The sequence below is a fragment of the Ctenopharyngodon idella genome, chromosome 23 (assembly GCF_019924925.1).
Source record: "Ctenopharyngodon idella isolate HZGC_01 chromosome 23, HZGC01, whole genome shotgun sequence".
In the NCBI taxonomy this organism is placed as follows: domain Eukaryota; kingdom Metazoa; phylum Chordata; class Actinopteri; order Cypriniformes; family Xenocyprididae; genus Ctenopharyngodon; species Ctenopharyngodon idella.
In genome coordinates this window covers 22,121,267-22,134,745 of record NC_067242.1, presented here as the reverse complement: position 1 = coordinate 22,134,745, position 13,479 = coordinate 22,121,267, and the positions used below count along the sequence as shown (strand labels likewise).

Genomic DNA, 13,479 nt, shown 5'->3' with positions numbered 1-13,479 from the left:
AATGGCTAAACTGCCAACTGCTATATAGGTAAAATTCTAAAATAATTATTTTAATAACCAAATTTTAATTTATTTGGTGAATAGTAGCCTAGTTACATAACTGCCAAGCTCAGAGAAAATATCCAGGGACAACCCCCAATTCCCCACCTCGCCCCATTCCATCTGAGTTAGCACAGACAAAACATTTACTTTTAACTATGGTACTTCCCAATAAAACTGTCGGAAAATTACAGGTTCCAGGAACCCCTTAGCCTCAGCAGTCCCTCTTTAGATGACAATGTGTTATCATCTTGGTTTTATAAATAATTCTTTCTGGCTAGAATCACTGTTTCCCTTTTAAAATAGTAACCCTCTGAAAAAAAAAAAAAAAAAAAAACAGGGAAATGACACATAGCCACTACAGGCTGGAAAATAGACAAAATACCAGTGTAGTTGAGTGGCTTCATTTGAGAAGATAATAAAATAGGTACTAAATGTGATGTGCAATGAATCACAATGGGATTTATCTTTGTGATTTTCATGAAAGAACCAAATCCTCAAGGCCTATGCAGCTGTTCATAAGTAAAGTAGGCTATAATATAAAAATCTATTGTACAAATGCACGAGTCAGTTCAGTTATAAGTACATAATCTAACCTGAAATACTGAATCTAATATTGTTATTTCACATAGAGTCAAGTGTGACCCTGTGCTCCCCATCCAACACAGCCGTGTGTGGTATATCACTCTGTCTAAGCATGAGGGTACTTCACTTGAGCAGGCACATGTTTACACAGATCTCACATTTCCTGTCCCAGGTCTCCTGGATTTCCGTAGTTCCTGAGTCATTAGGTTCTGGATCCTGTAGCCATTGTAACAGGCTATTTTTCAGCACACATGGTCGCTTCTCCCTTCCTCTCCGAGCAGGGAAGGGACCCATGGGCAGATAGTATCCGAACACCCACTAAACTCACTGAAGAGAGGATGGCAGTGAGACTCAGGCATTAATCTTGGTGAGTACTATAGCATATTTATTATTTCTGTTGAGGTTAAATATACCATTGTTCTTTTTATGTCTTTGTAAGTCTCTTTGAGCTATTGCTTGTATGAAAAGTCCTCATAAATTAAGTTTATTAATATATTAAGATCAAAAATCATTTAAGTTCAAAAATCTAGAGCACAAAGCAAATGATGGAAAATAAGTGATTTTCTTTTTATTCATTCTGACGATGAACTTGAATGGGTTCAGTCGAATTTATTTGTTATAGAATTAAATTAATATAGGCCTATAAGATTAGAAATGTAAGTAAATATAGATATGTAAAGAAAGAGCTCATCCCATTTGATCTGTATTTTTCCCCATTAAAGCTACAAGCTGAAGTCATGAGATCATCATCATCTCGTCTTAGTTTTTCCTCTAAGGAACCTATATGGAACCGGTAAGAGTTCTGCTTTTAGATATATTAACAATCAAATGTCTTAATACAATGTAAAAATACATTGCATCGAGTAAACTTTAAATGTATTTCACCATTTGACCTGTAGAAGTCGCACTTGTTACATTAACAATACTGGATAATTGACATACATACATACACAAACTCAAACTCAAATTTACGATTTATTACAAAACTACTTTTACTAATACACCTGCATTCCATTTTAAAATACACACGCTGTAAAATGGCAAGATTCTACAGTAATTTATCAGTCATTTCGTACAGTAATATACTTTTCTGTCATAAAACAACGAATGACAATTTCACATTGCATTGTGGTATAGTGTATATAGAGGGGTTTGTTTCACTTTGAGTGGGAATTTTGAACGTATTTACTTTTAATTCATTTGTTCTAGTTTCTTTAATAGCGTTACAGGTTGTAGGCTATTTACTGTACGTTAAGCAGAAAATGAGCTATGACTGAATCTTAAGTCTGATCATAACTACAGTATTTTTACAGTGTAGATATCTAATTCAGGATTCCATTCACTTTTTAGTATATTTACATATATTTAAGTCAAAACAATTTCTACAGACTTCACTCTAGAAAACTTTTGCCATTTTAGAAGCAAATAAATGCTTTATTTAGCCTCTTTTTTAACAATGTTACTTTTGACGATGTATAAAATGTCTTAATTTCTAGTAACATTTATGAAGAGTTTTTTTCCACAGAAGTCTAGCTAGGTCAGAAACATACACTTCAACATTTTACATATAGCCTACATGATGCCAACCGCTGGACTGCTGCCCACGGAGCTGTGTGAGTGGGTTTAGTGAGAGTAGAGGCATGCGCAGAGGGGTGGGTGGGCGAATGTAGAGCAGAGCGCGTGAGTGCGTGTGCGCGCGGATGTCATAGACTCCGCGTTGCGCATTTCACACGATCTGAGTGCAGGGAGCGATCAGGCGCTTGACAAACAGCGGAGTATGAATGCATTCACAGACACCCATGCACGGCAGTATAATTCGACGCTAAGACATTAGCAGTGTTGGTTGTAAACATCACGCGAGGGAACGTTATGTGGGCATCATTTCACGGCGCATGCTGTCGGAATCGCAACTAAACAACTCAGATCAACTCTGAGCTTCATGTTCGAGGGGTAAGGGGTGAAACAGCGTGTTATCCCAGTCCCCGGGGGAACGGCAGAACCCAAAAATAACAGGTCGTTGAGTTTTCTGGAGGCAGAATCGCTTAGCGCGTGCTAGTAGTTTGTTTTGTGCGTGCTGCTGCAGCAGCAGGCATCTCGCGCACCGTTAGCTCAACATCTCTACGGCCTTGGAAGTTCATTTGTTTTTGTCCTTTTAATGCTTTCGGTCGTCTGAACACCCATTTCTATCTATTCCCTGGACGAACCCACGCTTTAGGATGCCAGATCAAATATCGGTGTCGGAGTTTCTGTCGGAAACAACAGAGGATTACAACTCTCCCACTACATCCAGCTTCACCACCCGCCTGCAGAGCTGCAGGAATACAGTCAGCGTGTTAGAGGAGGTAAGATACTGCTTGCTTTTCTCATGCAGCACTGCATTAGTGGGTTACATCTGTTTACACTGGTACTTTGCACTTGTATATTACATCTGTTTACTTTAGTACCTTAGTACCATTTATACTTTGCATTAGATTGTTTGCATCTGTTTTATGTTCGTGCATTGCTTTTATTTATTAAAAATTACGTAAATATGTTTTTGCATTGCACCTCTTTACAGTGGTGCATCAGTACATAATATTTTTTTTTATTAGTGCACTACTGTTTACATTTTGTCCATTGCATCTGTTTACATTTGACTTTTACATCTGTTTAATGCATGTTGCATTTGTCAGTTGCATATTTTTACAGGGACGGCGCATTAGTGTATTAGATCAGTCTTTATTAGCATCTGTTTACATTAGTGCATTGCATTTCATAACTATTTTGAATTAGTCCATTGCATCTGTTTACTGCGTTGCTTTGCATCAATGCTTTGCACCTCTTTACTCTGGCTCTTTGCATTAATACATTGAATCTATATTAGTTTATTACATCTGTTTACATTGTACATTGTATCAGTACATTGCGTACATTTAGTTTTGTGCATTGCACTTCTTTGGTACTTTGAGTTAGTGCATTTGTTTATTAATACTTTGCATAAACACATTGCATCTTTTTACTTTAGCACTTATTGCATCTGTTTATGATGAAGTGTTGCATCAGTTTTTTAATCTGTTTTCGATGGTGCTTTGCATTTGTACATGCATCAGTTCACATTGGTTCAACATCATATTTGTTTACATGGCTATTTTGCTTTTGTACTTTGAATCTCTTTTTTACAGTACATGATATGTTGCATCTTTTCAGTGCATATGAATTCTGAGAGGCAATGAGCAACAGTCTGCAGTGTAGGCTGCAGTTTTGTTCAGCCAGCTGGTCTGGCTTCTGATTCCACTGATGATTCATTGGGTGTACAACAGTTGAAAGTCTATGCCAGCTTTGAGAGTCATATCTTGGATGGATATGGATGTTTTTGTGATTCATAACAACCGATGTATAAAATGGTTGAGTTGAATTCATGGTATAAGGCCCCTGAAATCACGTATTTGTGCATGCATCATTTTAAATGCATATTGGCACAGGGTTTTGTTGGGGTTCAGGAGCTACTCCCTTTTCATAATAAGGGATGATCCGAAGGGATGATCTCATTTTGTGACATTCTGAAATTTAAAAGCAGGAAAAGTTTGCTTGGTTTCTTACTTATCTTTTGTTTACTTCAGTCTGCTTCTTTACAGTTATGTTTTTGTTTGGCATATTCCTTTTGTTATTTAAAATAATTCCTAAAATAGCCTATTGAGTCAGTCATAGCTGTGCTAAGATTCCTTTGAACACCTGCTCCGATAGCAAGGGGCATTCTGGCTGTTTAAAGGATTAGTTCACTTCAGAATTAAAATTTCCTGATAATTTACTCACCCCCATATCATCCAAGATGTGTATGTCTGTCTTTCTTCAGTCGAAAAGAAATTAAGGTTTTTGAGGAAAACATTTCAGGATTTTTCTGCATATAGTGGACTTCATTGGGGTACAACGGGTTGAAGGTCCAAATTGCCGTTTCAGTGCAGCTTCAAAGGGCTCTACACGATCCCAGCTTAGGAATAAGGGTCTTGTCTAGCAAAACGATTGGTCATTTTCTTAAAAAAAAAAAAAAAAAAAAAACTTTCTAGCTACAAATGCTCATCTTGCACTGCTCTGCGATGCGCCACGCATGACGTAATCACGTTGGAAAGGTCACGATCAGTAGGCGGAAGTACTGCGGTAGGGCGAAAAACTCCATCTCATTTTCTCCTCCAACTTCAAAATCGTCTGACATCGTTGCTTTACCTTTTTTATAAGGGGCTTTTGACTTAGTCTTTAAACATTTGCTTTGTAGACACTGGATCGGTACTTTTGCTGATGTCAAGCGTGACCTTTCCTACATGATTACATAATGCGTGGCACATCGCAGAGCTAGTGCAAGACGAGCATTTGTGGTTAAAAAGTATATACATTTTTATTTTTTATTTTTTTAGAAAATGGCCGATCGTTTTGCTAGATAAGACCCTTATTCCTCATCTGGGATCGTGTAGAGCCCTTTGAAGCTACACTGAAACTGTAATTTGGACCTTCAACCCTTTGTACCCTAGTGAAGTCCACTATATGGAGAAAAAATTAATGTTTTCTTCAAAAACCTTAATTTCTTTTTAATTTTTTAATTTTTTAAAATTCTTTTAAAAAAAGACAGACATCTTGGATGACATGGGGATGAGTAAATTATCAGGAAATTATAATTCTGAAGTGAACTAAACCTTTAACTAGATATTTTGGACATGATTTGGGTGATTGGACATGATTGGACATGATTTGGGTGATTGGACATGATTGCCTATCTAAAATCTTCTTGATCATGCAATATATGTGGGTTTTAAGAGGGTGGATAATGTGTCAACAAGTCACACTAGAAGCATCATGGTATCCTTTATAACATTTAGCAGCATGCAGTTGTACCACTTCTGCATGTATGTGGAAGACAGGAAGCTGTTCTTGCAATGATTTGAACACGGAGTGATGAAATATCACTTTAATCACCACTTCCCTTTTAAAGTAAGTAGAGATGGCCATCTTTAACAACACAAAGACAGTGTAGTGTTTTTTTTCTGCATTGAAAATATTTTGGCTGCTGCCAAAATGAGTTTTGTAATGTCCCACTAAAGACTTATTTTATTTATTTGTTTATTTGAATCTGTCTTTCTGCAGTACCGGTACCTGCTGACAGCCGGCTGCTTCAAAACACTCCTCTGAGTGTTTGTGTAATGCCTGGTACACATTGTATGATTTTGGGCTGTGCCAGATGAAAGATGGCAAATTGTGGCAATTTCTGTGGTTGTGGCTTCTAAACTGTGGTCCTATGTCGTACAGTGAGAGAGGTTCAAAGACAGCCGTTGTAACGGTTTTGGGAACAAAGATAGCCTTTAATAATTTTCCGACTGTTAGAAATTTAGCATGATCATCTCACAGTGCGTTTGCTGCTATGACCTCCGTCATGACCTAGCCAATAAAAATCCAACATGAAATGGCTTATTGATCAATGCGACATGGGCTAAAACTTAAAGCTGCTTGCCTCAAGCTACATTTGCAAAATTGGCATGCCAAGTTGGCCTCTTTTCCTTAACCATGACCACGTCCATATTCTCCTCTTTCACTTCTTCCTCTTTTTTTCAGCGCACATGAAAACCACGATTGCCAAAGTGCGATTCATCTTGCTCTATTTGTTTACTACTAGCACATGCTGATGACATTTGATTGATCTATACTATCTTGCATCGTAGCCTATGATTCAATTAGGTGTCATCATCGTACAGTTGTACATGTCATACCCAAGTTAATTAGATCCATGTCATACAGTTTGATTTGTAATGATCTTATAGGGTTGTCAAAATCACACAGTCTGTAGCAGGCATTAAAAGGTGAAGAGCATCAAAGGTTTCTATCTACAACATGTTTTTGCAACATTGAGCTTTGTAGCCAATCACAGACATATTTGTTGAGCATGTGAACCAATCAAATGTGTTTAAGTTAGTCCGAATCTGCTCAGCACTGCTCAAAACAACAAAAGAGTCAGCCTCAAAGACTTTGTACGCTCGCGATTCCTTTCATTATAATAAAAAGTATAAACAATGTCAATAAGAGATTCATTGCACTGCATAGACGGCTTTATTGATTATAACAAGATTTTTTGCAAGAGTGCAGCTTTGTGTACCTCGCGTTGTAATTGACAGTTTCAATATATATTTTATATATATATATATATATATTATATATTTTCATGCTGCTATAACTAGACATGGCAAAGTTCTGGTTTGACAGCCGTATTTAAATGCGCAGTTGGATCCGATTGACCGTTATAACCATAGCAATGGACGGAACAAAACAATCTGATACTGTGTGTCAAAAGATCTGTGCATTAAGTCTTGGAGTGTAAATGCAAAATAACAGACCTGCCTTTTTCTGTAATGTGTTAATTTGATGTTCATTTTATTACTAACTTTTAAAATAAGTCATTCAGTGACTTTTTACATATTAATGTACAATTTTTTTAAAAATCTAAAATAGTTATAAGCACTTTGTTTTATGATCTGTCCTGAGGGTGATTGTTTTATTTTGTGAATAAACAGGATAAATTGATATTACAAACTGTTTCTTTGCATTTATTCTGGATTTATTGCCAGTACTAGGTTCACAGTTCACATGGGTAGGGTACTTTGTATGTGTGTGTGTGTATGACCGTGCTTGTCCGCCACCACCGAAGAACATTCAAAATGCATGCTTTCTTTGAAATCATACCTGTGGTGTCAAAAATGCAGAAGGATCAAATGACAGGTTGTAAATGCTAAAGGTTGGGTGAGGATTGAGGAACATGATAAGGTTCCATTGGATGAGATGTTTTGATAGGATGCAGGCGCATTGCAGTCTTATCTTACATTTAAAATGCAATGCTTAATTATATTCATTGGATCAGTGTGTATCCTAAGCACTTAATGTTGAGATTGGAGATGGATGAAATTCTAAATGTATCCCAGCTGCAAGTTAGAGTTAATGATGTTATTTAGGCCATATGGAATAGCTTTTTTTTTCGTCAAATATCCCATGTCGTTTTTGATTTGTATGTCTGCTCTAAACAATCAATGACATCGTGTGAAAATGTCAGAATCGCCATGTTTCTATTTAATTCAAACACTGTCAGGCCAAAGCTGTCATGTGTCATTTATTACTCACCCACATGTCGTTCCACACCCGTAAGACCTTCGTTCATCTACGGAACACAAATTAAGATATTTTTGGTGAAATCCGATGGCTCAGTGAGACCTCTGTTGCCAGCAAGATAATTAACACGTTCAGATGCCCAGAAAGATACTAAAGACATATTTAAACAGTTCATGTGAGTACAGTGGTTCAAACTTAATGTTATGAAGCGACGAGAATACTTTCTGTTTAGAGGGTATGCACGTGACGTCACTGTCGACCGTTATGACTGCGGTGGCAAAAAACTGAGTGGCAGCATTGGTTTTCAGCGTGAATGCCGCAAAAAGCACACAAAACACATCCAAAATGGGAAAGAGCTTTGCGACTGACTGTACAAACAGCTTTGACACAAAATCTGAGGTATATTTTTACAGACTGCTGAAAGCTACAGAAAAAAGAAGCAAATAGGTCGCTGTATTCACAGAAACAGCTGGACTCCAGGCGAAGAAACATGTTTTGCAGTTATCATTTTGTGTCAAAATGTTGGATTTTGGGGTAAAATCATACCCTATATATTGTATTGTTATATATTGTGTTGACAACTCATCAATTACATATTTACCATCTTATATTCTGCATAATTGGGTGTTTTTAAATAAACACTGACAAAAACTATACAAGTTTTAGGGCTGGACGATATGACGAAATATATAACATTGATATAAGTGATCACTCCGATTTAGACCTACCTATATTGTATTCATATAAAGCGTTCACAGGCCGATTTGCTTTATGTATTTCCCTGGCGTCGAAATCAGGCACATATAAATGTCAGGAAAAACGATTCCTGGCTGCATGTCAATATCCATGGATTAGGTTTCTTTGACATGTCATAACACTTTCGCATTTTCGTAGTTTCCCCTATTAAATCCAGTCATGCAGCAGGTTCTTTTGCCACTCAGTCCAGCTGAGGGAGCGCGTTCCGGCGCGTTCCGGCGCGCTCCCTCAGTATACCCTCTATACTTTCCGAAGCAGTGTTTTGAAATCGGCCGTCACTAGATATTGTTGAAAAGTCTTTTTTTTTTTTTTTTTTTTTTTGCCGCACAAAAAGTATTCTCGTCGCTTTATTATATTAAGGTAGATCCACTGTACTCACATGAACTGTTTTAAATATGTCTTTAGTACCTTTCTGGATCTTGAGAGGTTCAGTGACATTGCTGGCAATAGAGGCCTCACTGAGCCATCGGATTTCATCAAAAATATCTTAATTTGTGTTCCGAAGATGAACGAAGGTCTTACGGGTGTAGAACGACATGAGGGTGAGTAATAAATGACATAATTTTCATTTTTTAGTAAACTAACCCTTTAATCTTAAAGGAATAGGTCACCCAAAATGAATATTCTGTCGTTATTTATTATTTATGTATTCCTCAATTAATTTTATTAATGACAAAATCAAACATTGTTTATCTTGCATGCATTGTCATCTTATCATTCATTGAGGCAATTGTGTGTCAAGTGCTATGATGCATTTGGAATCTGCTGTGGTGCATATCGCATCTCTGGCAGTCTATTGATGTGGTGTGTGTCCATGTAGTGTGCTAATGTTACAGACACAAGGAGGGAGGGATGTTGTGCTGAAAGCTTCCAGCTTGGTCTGATGCTTTGCTCTATTACGCAACACACAGTCCTCACAGCAATGAGCTATTCAGTGCCATCAAACCCAGAGCCAGAGCCAACTAACTGCAGGCTAGAGAGAGAAAACAGACACAGGAAAAACAAATGCAGGACAGATTCAGAGGGACTGATGGATATTGGTGGACACAATGGGAGTTAGCTATGCTCCTAGAATGTTAGAAATGCACACTAGGAATGCACTGATGTATTGGCAGATAAAAGCAAATATCGGACATTGGCCAATTGTTTAAAAACAGCCAAAGATAAGGGCCGATTATTTGGCCTGTCATGACGATAATCAATCTATCAACTTATCGCACAATATATCGACATGACCTCGTATTTTTGGTGACACAACATATTGCCCATTGTGTTTACATAAAAACGAATCTCGCCAACATTTTGCAGATCACGCTGCCTCTTTCATCTTATCTGCTCTTTGTTTCAGAGGTGAAAGTGGGGCTCAGGCAGCTCCTTCATACGCAGAGCAGACATCATTCAAAGCATTAATATGTTTTTTTTTTTTTCTGACTACTACAGACTGTCTGAAAGATTAAGTCCAAATGCACTCGGTTTCAAAGCCGCAATTCGCTGTTCTGGTGCAAATATAAATGTGACCGCAAGAAATGTTGCACACTCACAGCTAGTGTTAAGTTGTTTCACACGGGACGGGGCATGTAGTCGCGAGTGTCTAGTTCATTTTCACAGAGAATACATTTTTTGCATTCCACTGCTCTGTTTTTCTATTGTTTTTCTATGTAAACATGTACTAGATCAGTGGTTCTCAAACTTTTTAGAGTGGAGTACCCCCTGAAGCGTTTAACATCTTTCGTGTAACCTTTCTCTTCCACTTTGACTGCATTCACACCTTTTCCATTAAGGGACAATAGTTGCCCCCCTAAATTGATTTTTCCAGTGTATTTTTTTACCTTTAAAAAATACCTTTTATAAATACCTTTTTAAAATAAATAATGTTTAAATAAAAAAAGGTTCAATAGAGAAATAAGCAATGATGGTAAAAACGTAGTGATACTTTTAAATATTAAACTAAAACCACCAGTAGGTGGCGGTAAGTCACTGTCTTAGTGAGTGAGTCATCAAGTCATTCATTCATTCAAGTGGCTGCATTTATGAATGAGTCATTGAATCATTTACTCTTACGATTCGTTCAGAGCCACTGATTCATTCACGAAACACCGCTGCGTTGCAGTTCTTCTGTGGCTTTCGTTGGAACTATTATTTCGTTGCAAAGTTGAGCAAACAACACTGACAATACTCCATTTAAAATGTTTATCACTTAATATTACCCTTTTTTGTTGAACTTATATAAAATCAGTGTTCACATTTGCAATCGTGTGGCTATTTGGGGAACAAAATTACATTCTTGCCCGTATAATATATTATCAACATTAAAAACAAGAACTCACAGGGTTTTTGTATCAAAGAGAGTTTGACTCGTAAATCAATCTCTGTATGCACAGCCTGTGGTTATAGGCTATTTGTTCTTCATGCTAGTAAGTGCTAAATCCCCACTTTAACAAAGGTACATTGCCGAGAATGGCAGTAATGTAGCGCGATTTGCTAAGACAGCATCTGCACGAAACATATTTGCACGCTGCTTGTATGGATGCAGTCAGTTTTGACTGCAGAAGATTGGATGCCACAACATTTTGCCTGTTAGAAACACATGTTCGGTTTTAATGTTATTTTAAGGTGGGGTAGAATTAAATAAATGGCAAAACTCAGCATTTTGATCGCATACCCCCTCTTGTCACCTCATGTACCCCAGTTTGAGAACCACTGTACTAGATGGACATGTTTGACCGTTGCGCTTGTGTCTTTTGCAGCAGCTTGTGCATGACGTGGCGGTGTTATAAACATGCAGCGCTTAAGTTAAAAGTAGTTCAACTTAAAAAAAAAAAGCCTCTAGAAAAATAGATTTTACAGCAAATATGGCCTGTTGAGGCTTCTGTGCCTTTGTTCATATGGACATCTGACTTCTAAGTAGGGTTTGTGTTTTCAGCAGTAATGTGCACCCTTACTTTACTGAGGAAAAGAAGGCCAGGGAGAAATCTGTAGATGGAAAATCTCTATAAAAGTTCCTTGTGTACATTTGCAAGTGTTTTGTTTTTTCTGTATGGTGTCTTGTTACTTTGCAATTTTTGTTATAGCAAAGGTTTATTTATTATTTATTTAATTTTTTATTTATTTAGGATATTTAATTTTTTGACACTTCGGTTACAAATATTCTAAAGAATTAGAATATGAATATGACAGATTTACTCAGATAAATAATTAAGAGTAATGAAGCTCCTTTCTAGTGTATATTAATACCTAACTAATTAACTATGAACATTGGATAACTTTAAATAATTTTCAGAACTTATGCTAGAGCCATATTTAATTTTTGAGAGGAATAAAAACAAGGTCATGAGGGTTAGAAGTACAGTGTGTTCAATGTATTGTACTGTTGTCAGCTGAAGAAAAAAAAAAAAACTTTCAAACTCCATAAACAGTTTTGAAAGTTGTGTTGTGAAAACTATTGGATCTAGGACCTTTATTCAGTGTGTGCCATTGTGAAGACTGTAAGTCTATCCCTCACAGCCTCATTTTCATACGTGTTAAATTTAATATGCTGTCTAACCTGACCTGACATGTCTACACCAGACGCAAGCAGTGCGACATTATGCGGCAAAAGCACATAGAACCCATTATAATCAATGATGCTGTCTACACTGAATGCGAAGCGACAAAAAAAAAATTTCAGACGGTAAACTGATGGCCCATTCTATTTTTGACATACATCAAGTGTTCGCGCTACTTCTGACACAAAGGACAAATTAATTTGCAATGGTCACGTCCAGTGTGGACCGCTTTTAGCTGTCGCGCCGTGATGTGACGTGACAACGGTCATGACATGGTGTAAGGTCTATAGTATCCAAAAGAGGAGTGACATCTGGTTTTAGCTGCAGTATGAATGTGGCAAACAGAATTTGAGAGAAAACGAGTGAGAGGAAGAGAAGAGTGTGGGAGTGTGGAGGAGTATATGCGAAATCTGGCAGCCAAAGATCCACTCCTCATCCAGATTAAGCCTGCATGTCCTGCGACGCACTAGCCTAACCTCATTTTGGTTTAACATTATACACAGTGTCCTAATGGTTTTGGTCAGAGGCAGAGCAGACTTACAGTCGAATGACTCACGGCTTCTCTTTATGAGATAAAAACACATACGCACTCAGTCAGGTCACATGACATCCAGTTCACGATGTGGGGGTGCAAAGTGACTGGACACTAATCAACACAGACATTCATGCACTACGGGAGGCCTCTCAACCTCATGCCATCTTTGTCCCTTCTCATCACATGTCAGAGGGTTACAGCAAAAGACAACAGTTGGATTAGAGAGTTTCCTGTGTCCACTGCTAGACCACTGCAGTAAGTTGAATTTAAGACTCCACAGTGAGAGTGTCTCATAGCGTTTCACTGTTGGACTGAAGTTCATGCTGATCTGTCTTTACTTTCTCACTCACTGGGATGTTTTGTCTCTGTTTCCTGAAATGTAAACATGGCCTGATTTCTCTGGTCAACGTGAGTGGAAAAATATTCACGTGGGTAAATTTAGTCCAAACTAATGGTTAGCCCACGGACATCTGCTGTACACTCTGTACTAGCAGACATCAGCACAACACATCTGTAACTAATGTGAAATGTAGGTTTGTCATAAACGTATTGGTAACTAGTAGAGTATTTTTAAAAGCCTTGGACACTTCATGAACTTACCAGCCGGAATACAATGTGATAACATAACAATCAAACTTGTATCACTAGAAGCTAATAACTAGGGGTGTGACGAGACAGGTAGCTCACGAGACGAGACACGAGATTGAGCTCACGAGACGAGACACGAGATTGAGTTCACGAGAACGAGACGAGATTTTTACACACTATTTTTAGGAAATCCTCAAAGATGAAATACATAACTAGAAAAATCTGCAGTGTATTTGAAATGTATTAACTAATCATCTTATAATAGAAATGAATGCCATTTCAGCTGTACTTTTTGAGTATAAATTATCATAT

The 13,479-nt window shown here is 37.5% G+C and overlaps 1 protein-coding gene across 4 annotated transcripts in view; it reads left to right on the top strand.

Moving 5' to 3' along the window:
- Nucleotides 1–793: 793 nt before the first annotated feature.
- asap1b (ArfGAP with SH3 domain, ankyrin repeat and PH domain 1b) overlaps nucleotides 794–13,479 on the top strand; it is a 92,758-nt gene continuing 80,072 nt past the window's right edge. For 3 of the 4 annotated variants that reach the window (XM_051882732.1, XM_051882729.1, XM_051882731.1), the window contains exons 1-3: nucleotides 794–991; nucleotides 1,347–1,417; nucleotides 2,840–2,966. In XM_051882732.1, coding sequence (XP_051738692.1) covers nucleotides 1,362–1,417; nucleotides 2,840–2,966 — 183 coding nt within the window. In that variant the 5' untranslated portion in view covers nucleotides 794–991; nucleotides 1,347–1,361. Of the gene's footprint in view, nucleotides 992–1,346; nucleotides 1,418–2,295; nucleotides 2,967–13,479 lie in introns of those variants that run through there. The other variant, XM_051882730.1, reaches the window with a different exon arrangement.